Genomic DNA, 23,472 nt, shown 5'->3' with positions numbered 1-23,472 from the left:
CAACCTGACCACATCTAGTCTTTTGTGATGCTGTCATCAATAGTATGGCCCGTGAAAATGTTCTCCATGGCCACATAGTCGCGTTCCATTTTTATTCATGCTGCTTTCTCGAAGGCAAGCATTTTAAAGTTTTAGTGTCAATAGGGCAGTGAACGTGTGCCGCCGCAAGCTTGCTTGGTCGCAGAAGCGATGCATGACGGAATGATGGTGCAGATTTAGCGCGTCGCTGGCATCAAGACGATGCGCTACCGCCGAGGGAAGGAAGATAACGAAAGTGACCAGCTTGGTAGCTGCTCACGGAGCCGTGCCGATACTGGCGGTGCCATCATAACGAAATCTGAGGGGGCGATATTGACAGCTGAGGTGGTTTTTTTCTTTTATTCCTTATTTTACAACAAAGTCGTTAAGAGTAAGCTTTATCTCGGGCCCAACTCCGATGCGGCCTAATCAAATAGATGTAAAACGCCGAAATGTTTTTTCTGAGATAACCCCTACGCCTATTTTAATGAAATTTGCTGGATTCGGGAGAGAACGGTAACTTTTAGTGACTATTGGGAGCGGAAATTCTATTTCGGGCTTGAATTCTGGTAAGATTATCAAAAATTCGAAACTGCGGAAAATACAGAAGCACGAAGTTTACAAATTAATAACTCCGCATCAAGAACTCATATCGCGGTTCTGTAAACAGCATCGTTTAAGCAATTCAAAGAGGACAAATCCAATATGCCGATTTATACCTTACCTGAAGTCGTTACGTTGTGAACAAGGGTTGTGGAAAAGCTGTATTTCCACATTAAGAATTTTTTTAGATTCATGCGTAATACATCAACTCTGTCCGCTTTAGATGTGATGTTAGAAGCAATGTACAGAACTGTGATATATTTCATTGCCGAAAGACAGAGTTGTAAACTTGATGGTTTCGTTTTCTGAAAATTTGTGATTTTTGGCAATTTCGAATAAACAAATGATGGCCTAAAAAAAATTCTAAACCAACAGTCACTAGATTTTAAATTTTTCGTTTAAGTGGAACAAACTGTGTAAAATTTGAAGCAGTGGTTGTGGAGAAAAACGAATTCTCCTTTTACATGTATTTAGATAGGACCACCAGAGCTAAAGGTTCCTCTTAAGGGCTACTTTCCCCACTATCGCGTCCGCGTGTAGAGCAAAATCCCGAAGATAGCGTAATCCTGGCCTTACCTACAGCGGAGGTGAATCAAGCATTCAGCTCTCCCCATACTTGGGCTGATCCAGAATTTGACGCCATGCGAGGCCGACCTGCGGCGGATGTGAAGCAGGCATTAAGCACTCCCCACACGTGGGCCGATCCCGAAGACGGTGCAATGCGGGGCCGACATACGGCGGAGGTGCAGTTCGCTATTAAGGGGCCTACATACGCAGCTTTGCTGGTCATCTTTCTTCACAGACTGGGAGGGCATTGGGATTTTTTTTCGAAACCAGGACACCAAAGCCGTCCTCGGGCTCGACCTAGAAATCGCCTTCGATAAAGTGACGCACTCCGCCATCCTCGCGCAGGTATCCCATCCAAACCTAGGCGAGAGGTCGTACGAATATTTCAGACTTCCTCACCGGCAGAACGGCGGAGCTCAGAGCCGGCGACCTGAAGACGGACGAGAAGACATTAGGGATCCAGGGCACTCCCCATGGCTCCGTCACCTCACCCATGCTATTTAACCTTCTTATGATTCTAGTTGCCAAAAGACGATGCCAGCTAGAAGGACTGAAGTACACAATATACGCGGACGACATTACGCTGTGGGTGGATGGCGGCGGAGATGCCTGCATAATATCCACACTACAGACGGCCGTCGACACGATCGAAGAAAACCTGGAACGTAGGGGGTGCTTTGCTCCCTAAGTCGGAGCTCCTGCTTTACCAACCGATCAAAACGCACAGAATCAAGAAACAAAGGAAACACGAAAAGATCAAGATCCGCACCAGGGATGGTAACACAATACCGACGGTCAGCAAGATCCGAGTCCTGGGCATGACGATCCAAGCGCTCGGCAGTAACGGAGACACCATCACCCGCATCACGGGTAAGGCGGCCAACGCCACCAGACTGCTCAAGCGCGTTACCGCCAAGAAGGGAGTCATGAAGGAGGAAATCTTCATCAGACTTATACACTCCTTCGTACTCTGCCACATAGTGTATGTGGCAGTCTTCCACAAGTGGTTGAAAAGCGAAACGAACAAGGTAGACCTCCTAATCCGGAAGACTTACAAGACACCCCTCGGTCTGCCCGAAACTACCAACACAAAACTTCTCCTCCAGCTGGCCATACACAACACGCTCGACGAGATCGCCGAAGCGCAATGAGCCTCTCAGTTGGAAAGACTGTCATCAACAAAGGCCGACAGAAAGATCCTGTGCAGTCTAGTCATCGGTTATCACGAACAGCAGGGACCAAAATGCCCCGTCCCCGACCATGTACGACGGAACGTGCGAGTTGACGCCTTGCGAAGGAACATGCACCCGGAATTCAACGAAGGCAGAAGACGCGCTAGAGCCAAGGCACTGATGCACCTGCACGCGGAAGACACCGGCGCCAGATACGTGGATGCCGCAGAATATGCCGGCCGCAACGGCTTCGCGATCGCGGTGGTCGACTCCGGAGGCAACGTGCGGGCAACCGGCAGGACATCGGGCAAGCAACTGCAGGAAGCAGAAGGAATAGCCATCGCGCTGGCCATCGTAGACCGAGAATTCCGCATGATCCTCAGCGACTCCAGACAGGCAGTCAGTAACTAAGCCAAAGGAAGAATTGCCTCAATGGCGGCACGCATCCTGCTCCCACAGGCAGACCGCGACAAGAGGACTCGAATCATTTGGTTCCCGGCGCACGCAGAACAAGCGTCCGAGAAGCATGCTAATCGCAACGAAATGGCACACGCCCGAGCGCGAGGACAAACCGACCGCGCCCAAGGCAACGGCTGCGCGCTGTGGTTCAGCGCCAAAGACAGGATGACCAGCCATGCCGAACTGACCAAGGCTTTTGGCTGGCCCGCAGACTTCTCCCGCCGCCCTGCAAAGGGTTGAGCAGGTCGCAGGCCGTGCTGTTCAGGCAACTACAAACGAGAACGCTTCCAAGGCCGGCGCTATTGCATAGGATGTACCCAGAATCGCACACCCACGACAAGTGCAGAGCGTGCTGCAGGGAGACGGCCAGATTCGAGCACGTGCTATGGGATTGCTCCAAACATCCAAGCGAAGCTAACTCAGGACGTGTACCACCGAAGCTTGAGGAAGCAACGCGGAGCGACGACCGAGAAAAACAAGTCCAGGCCATCCAGCAGGTCATCGAGGTGTTGGGTAGGCTGTAGCCTGGCGAGCCGGCAACGGCGATCTTCGCAGAGCACCCGCCTCGACGACGACGTAGGCCACGTCTGAAGCGCGCCTTCACGCTTTACGGCAGGCTCAATAAACGTTTTCCGGATCCAATCCAGTTACTTATCCGCGTTTGTCCTGCATGCGTTTGCGATGAAAACAAGAAGCAGGTATGCATAGAAAATCTGAGGTGGCGGCTGCAGGTGGTAGCGCAGAAGTTAGCATTCGCAGCCCCTGCACGTACTTATTTCTGCATTGACGTGGGTTCGTGGTAGTGATAGTGACCAAACTCTACTTTTTCTGCGCGCTATAGCCATTGTGAAACTAAAGATGTAGTTAGCATGCCCAGCCACTGAATGCAAATTGCAGCAGTTACGAGTGGTGGAATCCCGCTGGGGCTGATTGTGAAGAAAGCTTCCTTTCTCTGTCCACTCTCGCGATGGTGAAGCTAAAATGAGGAGGAGGCCTGACGGACACAACGTTGATGGTCACCATAACAGATTGGATGGGCGACGTGCGGAAAGGACAAAGCACAACAAGATTTTAGCACTTGTCCTAGAGTAAAGCGCTACAATGGCTAGTATGCCCTCATGGGGATGGTAGACCGAACTGCTTCTCACTGATAACACTGGACTGATACTAAGAAAATACTCCGTTCGCAGACACCACGCTACACTGAAATTAACAACACAATATCAGTTTATAAACTGGTAGTGTCAATTATTTGGCGTCCTTGTGTGTGGGGGGGGCATAAAAGTCCTGGCAATGAAATGGCAGTATTTTTGTTTTTGCTGCAGTTGCACAAAAATGAAATTCGTTGAAATCACCGGACAGCGATCTACCAGCGGAGAAGACCAACCCGGAAATTAAAAATAATTGCTGGTTTCAGATCTTCCAATGTACTTGGCGCTTAGCTACTATCTGTAATATTTTTTTGTGCTCTTATGACGAGGAAAACTCCACATTACTACAATATCAACAACAGTACACAAAATAGACTGGCTTTGAAGCTGTGACCACGCACCGCACTTTTGTACATTTAGCCCATGTAGTATTGGGGCAACACGTTTGAGCAAAATTATTAGGTTTTCGGTCAAAGAACTGTGACAGGCGGGACGAAATCATTGTCATGCCCGGTCGAAGCAATACCATCTGAAATCTTATTAAACATAATTTTTTTTAAAAATCACTATAACCCTGTATACATTTGATTCGTATGAGTTATATACTACCTTGCCTCGTCAATCTCAAAAATGCATTCTCTTTGCGGCAGAAGGTTTTCGTGAAAAACGACGCAACATAACAATAAAACATCCAGCAAGGTTCCTATCCAGATCACTGACGAAATTGTGCACTGAGAACGTGTCGACTAGCGTGCGATTGAAAGCTGAGTTATCATCGTTGTAAGCTTGTGTTGCGTCTAGCACGGGCGAGTAGTGTTAGCGATGACGTTGGTGGGGAAATGGTCAGCTCGGTCTGCGATTTGTTCTTGTGGATCTCCACATTGAACGTCGCAGTCGTCACGATGAGAGCACTCCTGCGGCATTATTAGCTCAGTGGGCTGGGAAGGCTCAAGTGGTAGCTCACCTTGGGGGGTATTGGTAACAATGATTAATATGCGTACTTTGGGATGACGAAATATATGCAGAAACACCACTTGTGTTGCCTAACTATTCGTAAACTGGCCCCCAAATTTCAATTGGCCCAACCCAAACATTAGGTAGGCCCACCACCAAATTTCAAGTTGGCACACCCTAAAATTTAAATTGGCTGACCCCAAACTTAAGGTCAGCCACGCCTGATTTTCTTTTCGCCCAGCCTTAAACTTCAAGTTGTCCCAATCCCAAATTTCAATTGGGCCACCCCAAATTTTCAGGTTGGTTCACGCACGAATTTCCATAAATCGTCCTGCAAATTTCGAGTCGACGCACCCCAAAATTTAGGTTGGCCCACCCGCATATCGCCCCCAAATTCAGATTGGCTGACCCCGAGATTGCCTCCATATTTAGGTAGGACCAACTACATATCATCCCCAAATACATATTGGCCAACCTCCACAACACCACCAAATTTAGGTTGGCCCCTTCAAATACCACCTGCAAATCGAGGTTGGCCCACCCCCATATCCGCCCCAAACTAACGCTGGCCCACCCATCGATCACATCAAATTTAGGATGGCCCACCGCAAATAACCCACCAATTAAGGTTAGTCCACCCAAATGTCACCCCCCAATTCAGCTTGGCCCAGCCGCACATCACCCCGATGGTTAGGTTAGCCCGTCGCCATGTGACCGCCAAATTTAGGTTGGCCCACCCCATATGTCCCCAAATCCAGGTTGGCCCACCCCCATAACAGCCCCAAACTTAGCCTGGCCCTCCCCTCTATCACTTCAAATTTAGGATGGCCCACCGCAAATACTCCCACATTTAGGTTCGCCCATCCCTATATCACCCCCGACTAAGCTTCGTCCAGCCCCATATCACCCCCATGGTTAGGGTGGCCCACCTCCCATATGCCCCTAAAATTTAGGTTCTTCCACCCCCGTATCATCCCCAAATCCAGGCTGTCCCAACCCCCATATTCCCCCAAACTTAGCCTGGCCCACCCCTCTATCACCTCAAATTTAGGATGGCCCACCGCAAATCACCCCCACATTTAGGTTAGCCCATCCCCATATCACCCCCGATTCAGCTTCGCCCAGCCCCATATCACTCCCATGGTTCGGGTGGCCCACCCCCCATATGCCCCCCAAATTTAGGTTCTCCCACCCCCGATTCATCCACAAATCCAGGCTGTCCCAACCCCCATATTCCCCCAAACTTAGGCTTACCCACCCCTATATCACCTCAAATTTAGGTAGGGCCAGACCCATATCAGCCTCAAATTCAGCTTGGCTCATTACCGTTTCACCCGAAATTTAGGTTGGGCCACTCCCATATCACTACCAAACTCAACTTGGCCCATCCCTGCATCACGCCCAAATTTATGCTGATGCCACTTCCAATTTCAAGTTGGCCACCCCAACCCTTTTTATAAAGACCTATGTATTCATATGCGAAATGCATCAAGTTTTTTGGCGTTACAGACACGATTTTGCACGATTTTGCTACCAAATTCCGGGGGTACTCGCCAAAGAATGCTGCGCATTAAAAGCAACTGCACCGAACGAGCGACGCCATATGCTGATCCGAAATACTGATGGCTAGCCAAGCTAGCTTCTCTGTAGAGCGACCGGGGCATACACACAACGGGACATTTATTCAAATGTTTTTTTACAGCCACGCCTACAGATTCATACCATTTAGCTGAAGGGAACACATTAACAGTAGCTATTAATGCACATGCTCACATCTTCTCCTAGTTGATGCATTTCTTATTTGGATGAATCTTTAGAAATAATTAACGTTCGGGCAGCGACTCAACTTAGCAAACTCTTTGTTCCGCACGAATGTCGCATAAGAATGGCACTGGCCACCAGGTGGCATTGTAGCCCAGGTGGACCTGATTCGCTCGTAGTATGTGTCGTTAAGGACAGGCGAAACTCGAAGAAAACGGGCCTTCCAAAAGAACGCAATAAGAATAGCCATTGTGATCTCCCAGGTTCCAGCATAACATTTCAAGAGAACCACTGCGAAACCAGAACCGAAAGCAAATCATGAGTTTCGTGCTTCTGCCATCTGGTTGGAGACTAAAAAACTAAGTCCTATGCGTCGCTGAAAAACCAGAACCGAAAGCAAATGTTGGGTATTGTGTTTCTGCCATCTAGTGAGAGACTACAAAACTAGGTCCTATGCGGCTTAAAAAAAAGTGCGAAGTGGGAATCGAACCGCGCCTACCGCGACGCGGGACGTAAGGTGCGCGCGATTCTACCACTCGGGCATGGCTTCCGAGGCTCATCATTTTCTAGATACAACGTGAATTTTCACGACAGTGTTAGAAAAAACGCTTTTGGGAGCAGTGTTACGCCATGTGTGGAGAGTGGAGATAGGCGTCAATCGAAAGCTGAGTCTCCGGACTAAATACGCTGCACTGGGTATTACAATAGACGCTGTAGTTTAATGGCAGGCACGATTCCTGTCTCGAAAATTCAAGTACAAATATTCGTCGTTCCCATAGGCTTCCATTGCTAAATATTTAACCGCTGTGGGAACAAAATTCTTAGGTGCCATAGAGTGATCACTGCATTTGGCTCATGTGGATTGTCTTACCGAACACGTCTGTCACCTGCCTTTTTCGATAATCGACCTGCAGCTTTTGTTATACGCGAGAAACCCACTTGTTCCATTGAAAACGCGCTAGCTTCGTGCCGGGGCCGCTTGGGGCGCTAGTTGGTACGTGTCCACTAAAGCTGGATATGAGAAGCAGGAGCGAACGCTAGCTGACGGGGAGAGAAGTAAAGGACGATAGAAGAGGGCCATGAACGGTTGGATTGGCCGCATGTGGCTTTCTGGCCTAGATAAAATTGAGGAGGCGACGAGTTGCAGGAGTAAAAAAAGTACCACTGAGACTACAAAATTATAAAAGGACTGTGCACCGCATAGATCACCCTTGTTGGGCGAGCGACGGCAAGAACCATCTTGATCGACCCCTCCGCATGACGGAGTCACGCATTGAAATAATGAAGCCTAGCTTCCTTATGATTGTGAATGTAGGAGAAGACGTGGTCCTTGAGCGAGAATGCAACGCTCATCAGCTGATCACCCATTTATATGGCTAAATATATGCCGACGTAGCGTGAGCGATTGCATACGTTACGTCACGTTGGTGACAACAACACCGTCTATAATTCGACCAATGGTTTGACGCACTGGTGCAGCCAACGTAACCGGACGCGGCCATCCGACGCGTCCGACATCCAGCAACGCTCGCCCCCGCGCCGATAAAATTGGACTATAAGCTTGCCCCAAAATGTTCCAAACGCTTAAAAGAAAAAATTGGAGGACGCTTAAGCTTCGCCTTCAAGAGTGGAACGCGATAGCGTTATTGCACCTCGTTCGCACCGCCCACTCATTCGCTCGGCATGCTCTTGAGTCACACAAAGACATAGTTTTCATACACAACACTTCTAAGCGCACTGTACAACTTTTTCCTAATTATTTGTTCAAACAAGTGCTTCTCACAATTTACATTATCGCACTGTGTTGTGCACACTACAGCGTTTCTTGCTCCCGTGTTCCTTTAGCGTTCACACGCACGGAGTATGTCGGTCAGTCAGCACAGACATACACACACACCAAACTGGCATTTTCACTCATCGTAGTCTAAGTCATTGTGGACTCCTTCAAATCGCTCTTCTGGCATAACACACCTGGATGAATGTCGTTCGTTGTCTTCAAGAGCACTGTCATCACGCTATGATTGCGGTAGTGTCAACAGCACCCGTATCAGCATCATCCGCATTGGCATCCCCTCTGAATTCGTCAATTGGTGCCTCCTCTGGTCTGCGTTCTATTCCTTGTTCTTGCTCCCCTTCGACTTGTTGCTCTTCTGTTGGCTTCTTCCGCCCGACCGCAAGAAGCATCGCCTTTTGGTCTGTGAAATGGCAACTGCAGTACTTGACCTCTTTAACCGTGCCCTGGTTATGGAACGCGAGATCTATACACGAATTGCGGTTGGTCGAAATTGCTTTCATAGGAGTAGCCATCTGCAAACCAGCCCGCACGTGTAGCATGTCCGGAAATGTTCTAGATATCCGAACGTTCTGATTGAAATCTCCGACAACCAACAACGTTTCCTTCCCTATCCAGGGCTGCAGCTCTCTCACGATAAGGTCTGCCGCTACCGTCTCACTGGTTCCGGGCGCGATGTATATACACGCAATTACCACACTGCCAAGTCGCACAGCACAAACTTCACCGTACTGGTAGACCCGTTGGACCAGGAAAACGTCCTCCGCCTGCACCTCTCGTTTGACATAAATGGCCACACCGGAAGCGCGCTTGTCGGAGCGCTTCGCCGCACTGATGCAGCGATACCCATCGATGTCGTAGGGAGGCTTCCGGTCCATCCAGGTCTCGATGAAACAAAGTACGGTAGTGTTTGCGAGAACAAAATCCTTGGCGATGTCCAGAGAGTGTGCACCAAGGGAGCGCACGTTGACACAGCCCGCGGTGACAAAGTACTCTGCCAGCATCTTGTTGCACTCGGCAGTGATGGTCTGGAGACGATGGTTGCCGAGTCTCCTGAACTCGTCGGCAAGAGCGCGATCCGGGTTTTCCTTGAAATGGTGGAAGCAATGGTCGTTGTCCTTGTTCGTCAGGTACAACCCGTCGATGGTGGTAACCCTGCTGAGAGCGACGTACACGAGCTTCTCATTGTGCGACTTTGAGTAATCTACCACAACCTCATCGTAGGTGCCACTCTTAGATTTGTGAATGGTTATTGCGCTCGCCTGGACCACGGGGAATTGCTTGCGCCTGACGGTTATGTGGCCCAGATCATGCCCTTTCAAGTGGCACCCGATGGTGATGAGCTCGATGGGAACCCAATTACTGCAAATGTCAGGATCGTTGGCTCGGTAGCGTCGTCCCTTCAGCAGGGCCGCTGCGCCCACACCAGTGGGAAACTCCATCCATAAGCGCAGGGGGTTGTCGTCTGTGTCCCTTTGCCCAAGCCTGAGGATCCCCACACTACCATTGACAAGGCTGTCCGATACGTCGATGTTCCGTATGACCATGTAGGGCTCCTCAAGGCATAGCAGGATGTTAGGGGCCAAGTTGGGCATCTGAACTTTGGACATGGTGCCGACTCTGACCTTGGCGTGCGTGTACTCCTCGTCGGACCTGTGCCCACAAATGGTGTCTGTAGCCGGGCTGTGTATCGCGTATTCGGTACACGCCTCGGCGGTCGCGATGTTAAAGGCGTCAGCATCTTTGTTTGTGTAGAAGAGGCGCACTCCGGATGGGCACTTGTTGGCGGCTTCTTCGGTGGTCACAAAGCGGCTTTCCAAGAGAGACACCTCGTCCACAGTTAGCCCTATCCCGTCCCCGATCTTGGTCAGTATGGTAGCAAACCTCTCGTCGCTCTGGCGCACGACATATTTGAGTTGGAAGTAGGAGAGGTTATGCCACGGCATTCTTTCCGTATCAAAGACACTCTGGTGCAATTTAGACCTCCTATACACCTCAGCTGCTCTGACCGGTGGAAGCTGCCTCAAGTCGCCGCATAGGATGACATCGAATCCGCCAAAGGGTTCCGTGTACTTAAGGGAGATTGTGCGAAGTCTGCGATCAATCAGCACAAGCGTGTCCGCCGACATCATACTGATTTCGTCGATTATGACACATTTGAGGTCTTTGAAGATGCAACGGAATGAATTAGAGTCACTCGAGCTGAGACCCTTGTCCAGATTCTTGCCAGATACGACGAGTTTGAAGGCGGCATGCACTGTAACCCCACCGATTGCCGCGGCTGCTTTGCCGGTGGTCGCACAGGCAACGAAAGAGTTGATGCTCACATCCCTGTTTCCACTTCTGAAATAGCGGTTGTAAACGTCCATTATGGTGCGTAGCACAAACGTCTTGCCACACCCGGCTGCTCCGGTAAAGAAGACTTGCAAGGGCTCCGAGTCAGGCGTGGTCAGGTGATGAATGACTTCGCGCACGATCTCAAATTGGTCCGCATTCATCAACCTCGTTCGATGTAAGTAGACATCGGTGGGCATGATGTCCGTGCGCATCTGGATGGCTGGACATCTCGCGTCAGCCGCTTGAGCACTCCCGCGCTGAGCCTGTTGCATGGCCGTTTCTTGGCCAACCTCGCCGAGGATGTCGGAGTCGTCATTTACGTCCACGAGTAGATCGGTCATCCTGCGCCCCACCTCTGTGTGTGTGTCGAAAGCGTCTCGCTGAGCAACTTCTTCGTTGATTATGTTCTTACAAAGCTCTTCCATTTCTGCAAGATCAATGTGAGGACTGCTGAAGCGAGCTTTGACAGCCAGGATTTCCGACACGCAGTTGTCGTAAATTTCGACGAACTTGTTATTGTCTAGGATATCCACCTCGCGCCGAAACGGGTGGAAGAGAAGCACGTGCTCGCGCTTAAAGTTGAGCACGTCGGACACTGAATAGGCGTGGTAGCGAAGAACCGCAGGGTGTGCTCTCGGTCGGCCGTTGTCGTTGAACGACGTCAGGTGTTCGGCGTACGTGAGCGCAGCTTGATCTTTCGGGCGGTCCTCATACTTCTGCATGGTCGTCTTGCACCACACGTCTGTGCTGCTTTCATCCAACCAATCACGATCCATCAGCTCCCGACTCTTGCGGATGCGAACTCGTTCCTCCGGCCACGAGGTGTTGGCTGTGACCATGAAGTGACTCGCGTGCGACATGCCGAGGCCGAGCAGATACCAGGCCGCCTCCTGCGCGGACATCTCGGCTGCTTTCAGCATCTTCACGCTGAGTTGTCGGAGGGTTCGGGTGTAGGTTACACTCGAGTGTGGAGATTCGTCCACGACTACACGGAGGTCCTTGTGCAGGTTCGACGTGCCTCGGTTTGCCTTGTTCACATATTCGACCACGTATGCCGCACACGCGTACACATCTAGGACGATCTGTAGGTCCATATTAGAGTTCAGTACAGACGCTATCCACGGGTTGAAGAAATTGAAGTGAACTTGATCACAATTCCTTTTCAACATCAGAGTCGGGCGGGAAATGCCGGCACGTAGAATTGTAACGTACTCTTCGGCATCTGCGACGTTATTGTGGCGGCGCATATCCTCGATCGATTCGTAGACTGTTGTTTCAAGAGCGGTGTGAATGTTGTTGTATCTCTCCTTCAACTTTGTGCGAGACTTCTTTTCTTCTTCAGTATGGGCAGGCGGAAGGGGGATGATCACTCGAGTTTCTTCCATCGGCCAGAAAGGCGCGTTAAACCGACATTTTGTTCTGCCGTTCTTGTAACACATCTGTGTGTGCTGGTGCGTCTGACAGCGAGGTCTATGAAGGCTTTCGGCGTCCACAGAGAATAAATGTTCGGCCATACGAACTATTTCGGGCATTTGTGGGCCAAGCTCCTCGTGGGGCGCATTCTCGAGCCAGAGCAACAGATGAGCGTGAGCACTGCCCCGATGTTGGAATTCAATGCGTTTGAAGTACTCCTTGACCACATAGGGGCCGAACGGAGAAAGTGTCTTGTGTTGAAGAATCTGCAGTATCACCCGCACTATGTGATGGAAGTACACTGAGCACACCACCGGGTCATCGCTCATGAGCATGGGCTTTTCACAGAGGCGGAGCTGTTCGAATGGCATTTGCGGATGGTTTGGATCTACGTGAAGACGTTGTAGGAGCCTCATCGATCCGTCCCAGTGTATTTCAGAGGCAGAGTAAGGAACCCATTTGGCTTACCGAGCTGGCGGATCATGGCAAACACGTCTTGCTTGCGTCAGTGCCAGTACTGGATCGTGTTTGGCACACCGTTCATGAACGCCATGTCATGATCCACCGCGTTCTCGACAAATTCTCGGTCGTTCAGCTGCGCCTTGGTTACAATGGTCATGCCAGATGTGTTCCTGAAGAAGACGTTTACCGACGATGCAACTCGCGTACGCATAACTTTGGCTGCCATATAGAGCACGTGGTAAGCTGTCGCACCCCTGCGGTCAGTTCTCCGACATTCGCTCGATGCCGTGGTGTAGACACTAGGCTTGCTGTCTGGGCTCATATTTCGAGGCTCACCGAGGTAGATTTGTGGAAATGACAGCTCTCCTCGTGTTGATCATAGACAATGCTGACGGGTGTTATTACTTCCCCTGGCGCCACAACCACAACGTTTCTGTCGTCGATGATGAGTCTCTGTTGACCGAGCGACATGGCCAATGCTGTCTCCATCGGATTATGGTGGTCTACAGGATCGTCTATACGCTCGGCATTCTCGTCGCTTGGCTATACCAGCTTGTCGCACAATTTGTCTGCCTTCTCTCGACTGATTCGGATGCCATAGCAGCGATACAACGTAGACTTCTCCAGGAACACAAGCCAGGGAAGCAACTAAGTCTTCTTGACCATGACACGAATGTACACACTCTTGTATATCATCCGGCGCTTAATGTGAACACACAACGCTTGATCTTCTTCGACATTTCGAGGCAGCATTTGGACCGTTGTGTCGACATTGATAGGCATGTTCACAATCGGATCTCTGATGGCGAACTGGCTGCTGTTGCTGTACAGCAACCTCGAGATTTCCATAAAGGGGATCCGCGTTGACACAAGTCGCTCACTCACGAGATCAATGTTTGGTAAATGCGCCGGCTTAGGTGGGTACGTATAGCCATTCGTAGTGAAGTAGTTAGGAATGCGATTTCGCCGGATGGTCTGCATGCAAGTGCGATACACCTCGAACCCAGAAACATCCGTCCGAAATGCGTCGGCAGCCACTGTGGCATGCGCTTCTGGAAGAGGCTTTAGGTCGTTCTTGTGCCAAAGCCGATCGCACACAGAGCAAGAGTAGCCAAATGGATTCTGTGTGAAGCGTTTGTGAAACATGTTTGTCGCACTCGCGTGCTGGCTTAACCTTTCCCACGCTCGTTGTTCTGCCTCGGCTCGTCGCCTTAGTCGCTTGGCCTCGGCTTCCCTGGCTCGAATTTCTGGACAGTCTTGCCGCTGTTGTCGTCTGGCTTTGGCCTCATTCGTCCGTAACTCCGAGTTTTCCTGCCGTTGTTGGCGCCGGGCCTCGGCCTCACGTGCTCTGAACTCGGGGTCTTCCTGCCGCTGCTGACGTTTGGCCTCAGCTTCACGCGCCCTCAGTCCAGCATCTTCTTGCCGCTGTCGGCGCCGGGCCTCGGCCTCACGTGCTCTGAACTCGGGGTCTTCCTGCCGCTGCTGACGCTTGGCCTCAGCTTCAAGCGCCCTCAGTCCAGCACCTTCTTGCCGCTGTCGGCGCCGGGCCTCGGCCTCACGTGCTCTGAACTCGGGGTCTTCCTGCCGCTGCTGACGCTTGGCCTCAGCTTCACGCGCCCTCAGTCCAGCATCTTCTTGCCGCTGTCGGCGCCGGGCCTCGGCCTCACGTGCTCTGAACTCGGGGTCTTCCTGCCGCTGCTGACGTTTGGCCGCAGCTTCACGCGCCCTCAGTCCAGCATCTTTTTGCCGCTGTCGGCGCCGGGCCTCGGCCTCACGTGCTCTGAACTCGGGGTCTTCCTGCCGCTGCTGACGTTTGGCCGCAGCTTCACGCGCCCTCAGTCCAGCATCTTCTTGCCGTTGTTGGCGCCGGGCCTCGGCCTCACGTGCTCTGAACTCGGGGTCTTCCTGCCGCTGCTGACGTTTGGCCTCAGCTTCACGCGCCCTCAGTCCAGCATATTCTTGCCGCTGTCGGCGCCGGGCCTCGGCCTCACGTGCTCTGAACTCGGGGTCTTCCTGCCGCTGCTGACGTTTGGCCGCAGCTTCACGCGCCCTCAGTCCAGCATCTTCTTGCCGCTGTCGGCGCCGGGCCTCGGCCTCACGTGCTCTGAACTCGGGGTCTTCCTGCCGCTGCTGACGCTTGGCCTCAGCTTCGCGCGCCCTCAGTCCAGCATCTTCTTGCCGCTGTCGGCGCCGGGCCTCGGCCTCACGTGCTCTGAACTCGGGGTCTTCCTGCCGCTGCTGACGCTTGGCCTCAGCTTCACGCGCCCTCAGTCCAGCATCTTCTTGCCGCTGTCGGCGCCGGGCCTCGGCCTCACGTGCTCTGAACTCGGGGTCTTCCTGCCGCTGCTGACGCTTGGCCTCAGCTTCACGCGCCCTCAGTCCAGCATCTTCTTGCCGCTGTCGGCGCCAGGCCTCGGCCTCACGTGCTCTGAACTCGGGGTCTTCCTGCCGCTGCTGACGCTTGACTTCAGCTTCACACGCCCTCAAATCAGGATTTTCTTGCCGCTGTTGTCGCCTGACCTCAGCTTCCCGCGCTCGTATTTGGGGATTCATGTCACCGCGCTGGCGTTTGATCTCAGCCTCCCTGGCTCTCAGCGTGGCGTTTGATTGTCATTGCTGCCGTTTGGCTGCGGTTTGCCTTGCCGTCCGGCATGCATCTTCGGCACGTTTAAGCCGCATTGCCTCGGCCTCCCTTGCCCTGAATTCCGGGCTCACGGTCCGCCATTGCCGTTTCGCCTGAACCTCTCGTTCCCGCAGCTCGGCGTTCCCACGCCGCTTTCGTCGCATGGCCTCAGCATGGCGAGCTTTGGTCTCCGCCTTCTGTGCCTCCGTCTTGCGTGGCCTTCCTCGTGGTCGAACACCAGTTGACGGAGATGGTCCATCAGTACTCGCCGGCGAGGAAGACGCTGATGAGCAAGACACTGTAGCGCGCCCGGTACTGGTAGACGGCGCCGCTTCCATCACACGCGTCTCAAGAGCGAGCGCGCAAGGCCCTGCAATACAACACTCGTCGACCTGCCAAGGAGTGTAAGACAATGCGCTACGGCGCAGCAATCACTGATGAGGCGCACCGCGTCGGACTTTGCACTCACGAATCACGCGGTGAGCGCCGAGCAACGCAGCCTTCGGCGCGGCAACAAAACGTGCGCCTGAACAAGCGGAACGAACCAAAGAACTCGGTGTCTCGGAGGGAGAAAGCCGGGCAGCAACGCGCCATGAAGGCGGACGCGATCATGGGGCTGACGCCTTGATGGGATCGTCCTCTATCTCGCTTGGGAGCACCACGCAGAAGCATGATTCCTCGGAAGCAGCTCGGCACACATCGCAGGGGAAGTTTTCCCAGCAGAAGCGCTACGGCGCAGCGATCACGTCAGAGGCGTCCCGCATCAGACTCTGCACGTAGCAATCGCGCTGTGAGCGGAAAAAGGAGCCGCGTCGCCTAAACACCAGTGTTCGAGTGACGCACGCTGGATATTGGAAGGGGAGAGAGCGAGAAAACTTATTAAACGCAAGGGTATTGCGGCATCCTCGCACCGGAACCCGCATGGCCCGAAGGGGAGAAGCGGGTGAGCGAAGATAGTGATCTAAAGAAAGGAAAGGCGCTTGATTCTACAACCCGTGAGGGCGCACGGCGAAACGTCAGGGGCAAGCGGCGCGCCACGTGTCGGGGCAGCGCCGCACATTGCGAGGAGGGGTTCTTCTGTGTTTGCCGCAAGATGGTTCTGCATGTGCGCAGAGCGCAGAAGAAGTTTAGCTGAAACGTACTTCGCCACTCGTGTAACTGCGACTTCTGTAACTAACATGTGCATAATTACCGATATACGCCGCAGTATAACTTTCTACGGCACGTTTCTAAGGCAACACCGCGTTCACTAGAGGCGCTTTTGTACCGCTTTAAAGCATCTTACTCGTGGCTCAGTGGTAGCGTCTCCGTGTCACACTCCGGAGACACTGGTTTGATTCCCACCCAGCCCATCTTGGAAGTTGCTTTTTATTTATGAAGTGCCTGCCATGATTTATAGCTCACGGCCAACGCCGCGGACGCCGACACCGGCTTATCTGCGACACGAGCTCCTTAACGCTATCGCGTTAAAACAGCGGTATCATCATCATCATGATTTTTTATTTTCACCATTAGATACAGCGGTAAACAGTGGTATACGTGGTAGGCTTACACAAATTGGCAGCGTCACTATGCGAAGACGCATATCCAAATTCTACTCACGGTTACACAGACACCTCTGTTCGCATAGGCCTACAGAAGTATTAGACATCAATAGTGTGGGTTCAAGCATGCTATCCAAAAACCGAATTTGTCAAAGGCCGTTATGTAAAGGGACTGCCAATGGAGCTATGAGCCGGTTCTCCAGCGCCAACGCCGAGTAACCTCTTTCACGAGAATCATTTACGAGGACCCATGAAATCTTATGCAAGAAAGAAGCAGCAATGCTTCACTGCATAGTAACACACATTAGCATCTCAGGAAAGCAGGGAGCTGATTCTCTGGCGCCGTCTGCGCACAGCGTGGAAGACACTGTTTATAATTTATTCAAATTCTATGATGCTAGACTGCTTATACGCCACCTACACCTCTCACACCCGGATGAACATATCGCCAAGATATCGTAAGCACAACTATTTTTGGTGGTGCATTAGGTCGCCGCAGTTGGTCCCTACTGCGCAAGTTAGGCGTTGGGTGTGTAAACTTCACACATCGTCTTCTCCGACAAAGACGTGCACCGAGTTCTTCGTGCCTAGCTCGTAGGCATTACAGCGAAACGCTTCAGCAATTGCTGCTTGAATGTTCAAATATTCAACAGTTGTAGCGCTGCGGTACTGGGCAAGTGCAACAACTTATTCTTGCTCGAGCTGCGCTTATAAATATCTCCTTTTTACAAGAGGTCATGCATGAACTAGATGTGATGGGGAAAAAGCTGTGCTAGAACTCCTTTTATTTAGGGGGATAGACAGTCACCTTTATTGCTCTTACTCTGCCTGTGACTGTGTCATGTGTTGTGGTGTGTTTTCCGCTTTTGTCTTCTTTATTTTACATTTGTTTTCTTTCTCTTCTCTACAAACGCGTGGGTGGGCTTTCCCTTGTAGGAGACAATTGCCAGCCCGCTTCCGCCCCCCCCTTTCTGTTTGTTTTTAAGTTTGTTCACATCAATATTACTTTTAATAATAAACATAAACGTAACACAATGGGATTCGCCCAATAATCATGTGGTCTGCCTAACCCTAGGAGGCAATTGCGTAAGATATTTAAAGGGAAATAAGGTTATTTAAAGAATAAAAAGTTTCATTCTTAAAGGGATAGTAGACGAAGAAGTCGACTAGTGCGGAAACGTTGACATCGGCTCCGGTTTTCATAAATGTTCTCTGGTGGTTCTCCCTGCGGAACCAGGTTTTTCATGCATTATTCGACGTCGCAAGTCAAGAGGACTCTGCCGATGCCGGATTTCTGTCGGTTGGAGGTCTCTTCGCCCCTCTGTGAATGTTTGAAACACGACTCCGTAGCGTCGGAGGGGGAAGCCCAGCAAAGAAAGATGTTGGAGGAACTATTCAGAACAAGTAGAAAAAGTAAGACAAGCGTAAATCAATTGTTGCAAATAGTAACGGTACAAGAGCGAAAGGCGGCGGTTATGGCCAAAGCCAAAGTCCGAGCACAAAGCAAGTCAGCGAATCACTCCGAGTATGCTCCGGGTGTGGAGCAAGGCATGGTAATGTAGCAACATAGCGGCCGATTCCAAAGAGCTGGTAATGTGGCCGTGGAACTGCCCTAGTTTTGAGAGGCGTAAGGCTGCGCTACTGCAGTTTTTGACGAATCAGGTGGAACAGCCACCGACATAGTGGTTAGAGGAGACACTATGTGACATCCAAACCCTCCCTAGCTTAAAAAAAATCTGAAATAATTCAGCCTGTATTCAGCACCCAATCTAATCTGGAAGGGGTAAGATGGATGCCCTTTACGTGGAGGCTATCCGCAAGGGTGGCTCAAGCAGAGCGTTTTTATGCTTAATGTCTATAGCCCACCATCCAATCAGGGACAGGCGTTTAACCCCATGCTTAAGAAGACGACGCCGATAGCGAATCGCTATTACCGGATAGTTGCCGGGAATTTAAACGCCCCTCATAGTTCATGGGGCTGCGCCAGACAGACGGTAAAAGGAGAAAACCTGGCGAGGATCCTGGATGGTCTCGCGTTACGGTAATCACTGAGCGAGGGTTCCCTACTAGACTGGGCAAGTCGGTTGCGCGAGACACAACGCCTTATTTGGCATGTGTAAAGAATGTAGGTCAGGTCACGTGGGCCAATAAGCTGGAGAACCTGGGCAGTGACCACTTCATAGCCACAGTAACTTCAAAGGTGGACGCCCGACCGGCCAGGTATTTTCGAGTCACGGACTGGGCGGGTTCAGGATACTTAAGAAGGAGCGACAGAGCACATTTTCTTCGTTTCGCGAGACTATCGATTCGCCCACGGAGGGCGTAAAGAGGGCTACCAAGGAAGTAGAAACGGAAGCGGAGGTCGCAAAAATGGGCCCGCACATAGCGCACCTGTTGAAGGTTGAATTCTCGAGTCTGATGATGCGGAATACACAACTGCTAAACCGCAGGCTAAGGAAAAAGGTTGCAGAGCTTAATAGAGAGATCGAGAAATATTTTCCGGCGTTCAGTAGGCTACTAAGGGAGACGCTCAGCGCGGTCGCAGACGGGTTCGTGCGCTCAAGAGGGAACTGCAACCTCCTCAGGCACCTCCTGGGTGCCGCGCAGACTAACTATAATCGAAGGCCAACATTTAGTAAAGTCATACACAAGCACAAGCAGGAGGGAAGCACTGAACAGTCCCTTTTGAATGCGGTCGCGCACAGATACCTCACCATAGGGCCGACGCAGGAAGAGGATTATCTGCAGATCGAGTACGTGGCGGTAATAGAGCAAGACGCGACCCTCACAGAATCGGAGATCAGGACGGTGCTCTACAACTTATAATGCAGATCGGCTCCGGGTGGATAAGTTTTCTGAAAGGCTATTACAAAACCTGGAGTATAAGGCACAGGAACTACTAACTAAGGAGATTACCAGGGTATGGAAGGCAGGACAGTTGCCCGACCGATGGAGGGCGGCTACAGTGATATTGATTCCTAAACCTAGAAAACACTTTTGTTTGGACAACATGAGACCTATATCGCTATCCTAGTGCATAGGCAAGGCAGCGGAGCACGCGATCTTGAACTGTGTTTCGGAGTACATAGAGCGCAGGGACGTCTTCCCACGTATGAATGGTTTTTGGCCCGGCCTATCGATGCAGGGTGTTACGCTAATGATGAAGCCAATATTTGACAGCGGCCCTCGGGACGTCAGAGGGATTCTCGCCCTAGATCTCACTAAGACAATCGACACAGGGTTACATCGATACATACTGCAGGCCAAGGTCGGGATAACCCTGGGAGTCAAATTCTACGCCTTTGTTAGATCCTTTCTCGTGAATAGAAAGGCTACTATTCAGGTGGGGTAGATTCGGATTAAAAGCTCGGGGCAGCCCCTGGGGATCACTCATCTCACCACTGCTCTTCAAATAGTCATGAATGGTCTTTCAGACAAGCTGGGCGGCCTCCGGATAATAGGCCACGCATGAGCGGCCTTGGACGAGACGGAGGTTTACCTCGCGGACACGGGTCTGAAGCTGTCTTCAAGTAAGACGCAGCCGTTACTTTACAGACCCGCAGGGCAGGGGGTTAGGGGTCTGACCCCCCTCAACCAGCTTCACATGCTATTATACGCGAATAATGGGCAGAAAATTCCTAGAGTCAACTCAGTCAAGATCCTAGGTCGGCTCATAGACGCGAGGGGCTGTAATGCCAGAACAATTAACCACGTTACAGCCAAGACGGAGATTATTCTGAGGTTAATCGCTCTAACCAAAAGAAGGCGTCCAACCCAAAGAAGGGGTTAGGTGGGGACAACTTCCTTGGGATGTACCACGCATTTCTCATGAGTCACATTAACTATGTGGCGTCAGCTCTAGTATGGGCCAAAACGGTAAGCACCAAGTTGAATGCCCTCATGCGCAAGAGCATCAAGAGAGTGCTAGACTCGCTCATTTCCGCGAGCTCCGACAAGCTAGATCAAGTCAGGATGCGCAATAACATTGACGAGATCATAGAGACGCAGGTCTAACCACTACCTAACCTAATCAGTGATAGCCTAAGCAATGCCCACGTGGTTAGGCTGTCATCGACCAATGCTGGCAGGCGAATTCTTGACGAGTTTGCCATGGCTCCTAGGATAATGAAGAGCAATGGACAACACTGACACGGGAAACAAGGGCAGCCTACCTGGTGAGGCCCTTCCTGCGAAACGTACACCCACAGCATAAAGAGGGCAGACGTATAGCGCATGCACGGGCCCTCTCGTAGAAAGTTAGGGAAAATAAAGACTCCGCGGTCTTTTGCAATGTGGCGCAGTACGGGAACATGAGAATGTTCGTCCTGTATGCTACAAACGGGCGGGAGGTGCTTGGCTCCTCCGCCTCGGTAAAGGCGGCCACCCCGGGTCTAGCGGAGCAAATCGCGGTTGCGCTGGCCTACTGTGGCCCAGAGCATTTCTACATTTAAACCGACTTGAGAAGCGAAATCAAAGCATTCGAATCAGGTGACCTTGCTCGAGAGGCGGCCTCTATTCTAGAGAAGAGGGCTTGCCCCAGTACATATTGTAAAACATGGTCGCCTGCACACATGGGGACGATTGTTCTCGAGGGCTTCCCAAATCTCAACGAGCTGGCCCGCGACTCTGCACAAGAACTCACGCGCCCGACAGTCTCGAGGCTCCGGAGGGGCAAGAAGGGACTCAGCAGAACGACACACTTCTCACATTTATTGAAATCAGTAAACATCACCAACTCGGCAGGAGACTTTATCCTCTTCCTCACCCGAAGTTCTGTAGAGACCAGTCAGCTACTCTTCGTATGTTGCAGACGGGGTCTTTCCCGTCGCGGGGCTTCCTCAGTAGGATATACTCGGGTATGGATCATGGTTGTCCCAACAGTAATGAAACTTTTTGGTCTATGGCTCACATGCGCTGGCAATGTCCCGCGAAGCCTAACGACCTTCTCTCCAGCGTACACTCGAAGAAGAATTCCGGGTAAAACGGTAGTAACTGCGCAGTTCGTCCCAAAAAGGGCGCTTTCGTCCCTCAAGGGAGTAACTGCATGGATGTGCGTGCCGCGTGCAAATTTTGGAGAGTAAGTGCTTAGTCCCTGGTCGGAAAGAGAGCAACGGGAGGACGAACGGCAACAGTTACTCCCCATGCGCTCCGCTGTTTTCATCCGTGTCGTGCAGTGATGCGGCAAAAACTGTATAGTCTATAAATCGTAAATAGTTCGAAGTTCGTGCACTGTCCATTGAACTACATGCAAAGCAGCACTTTGCCTCTTCGTGAGAAAATTGCGTGAAATTTAAAGTTGCAATGTGAAGAGCCATGCCCTTCGTGCGCCCCCCATAAGTGAGCGATACACATTAAACGCGCAAGTCATTGATAGACTGCCAGATTTTGCTGGTCAATAGTACCTAAGTTCCTTCTGTTCCAAGGAGATTAGGAACTTAACTGAAGCGATGTGTAGCTCAAACGGGACACACTAAGCGACAGAGAAATTGTCCGTCTTTGTCGTCTTAGGTGCCCCGTTTGCGCACTCAGCCCCTTTCTTTTTAACTGTCTCATGGCTCATTTAACAAGAAGGCTGTTATGAGAGTTAAGGTTTACACTGCATGCAAGCGATGTGTGTATTTCGACTTCTGGGCATAATGTTCAATTCCTTCAGATGGCATTGCAACACAGCGTAAATATCATTAAGCAGCTTTTGAGAGAGAGAGAGAGAGAGAGAGAGAGAGAGGAATGGTTCTATCACACGCGAAGACAGTTGTATTGCCCTTCACTCCGACGCAGTTAAAGAAGTTCATTCTAATCTGGAAGGACGCCCTTTAATGATTGTCACACAGCATCGATTTCTTGGCACAATACTTGATAGGCAGCTATCCTGAGCATCCCGCATCGAAAACGAAGTCAATGCGATAGTGACTGTACTTCGCAGGCTTGCAAGCACAGCATGGGACGGATCAGTAGCGTCCATGCTTACTGTTTACCATACAGTAATACGACACAAGATTGCGTATTCCACAGCCATCTTACAGGGACTTTCCCACACGCCTGAAGAGGGACTTCAAATACTTTTAGCTAGAGGACTACGGATATGTCTAAGAGTTCCACAAGTGACTTCTAGCTGTCTTTTATTAGCTGAGGCTCGCCAACGACTGTTTCCACTTATGAGAACAACAGAAACGTGCCAACGTTATTTCCGTCTTCAAACACAGCATAAAAGTCACCCATTGGCTCTAGACGTAATGAAAGGAAATCGAAGTTATGTTCATAAAGACATTCGAGAAAATGTCCATGTAGCCTAGAAATTTCTTCCGAACTCTGACGTCGAATATCCTCCATGGCTGCTGGCACTTCCAAAAATGAATTTGTCAATATACAGGATAGGTGGTGGTGAAAACTTTATTGAAAATGTCCGGCGATTTGGGCGGGGTGGGGCCATAAGCACCCCAGCCTAGGTGACGGCCTCGAGTCCTTGGACTCGGGCAGCTTCCTCGGCGTGCCGGACGGCCCACAGTTGATCGGCGAGGTCGTGGCTGAACAGGGCCGCCTCCCAACGCGCCCCTCGGTTCGAGACTGCCATTTCTATCCCGTTCGTCGGAGACTCCTGCTGCTGGCTACCGGCGCA

At 51.3% G+C, this 23,472-nt stretch overlaps 1 protein-coding gene across 1 annotated transcript; it reads right to left on the bottom strand.

Annotated features, from left to right (window-relative positions):
- Positions 1–8,695: 8,695 nt before the first annotated feature.
- Positions 8,696–12,598, bottom strand: LOC139048717 (uncharacterized). Its single transcript, XM_070523222.1, has one exon. It carries the CDS (start codon positions 12,596–12,598, stop codon positions 8,696–8,698), a length of 3,903 nt encoding a protein of 1,300 aa, XP_070379323.1.
- Between the last annotated feature and the right edge of the window lie 10,874 nt (positions 12,599–23,472).

The sequence above is a fragment of the Dermacentor albipictus genome, chromosome 8, assembly GCF_038994185.2.
Source record: "Dermacentor albipictus isolate Rhodes 1998 colony chromosome 8, USDA_Dalb.pri_finalv2, whole genome shotgun sequence".
Classification (NCBI taxonomy): domain Eukaryota; kingdom Metazoa; phylum Arthropoda; class Arachnida; order Ixodida; family Ixodidae; genus Dermacentor; species Dermacentor albipictus.
The sequence above is the reverse complement of the archived record's forward strand: the minus strand, read 5'-3'. Positions and strand labels throughout refer to the sequence as shown.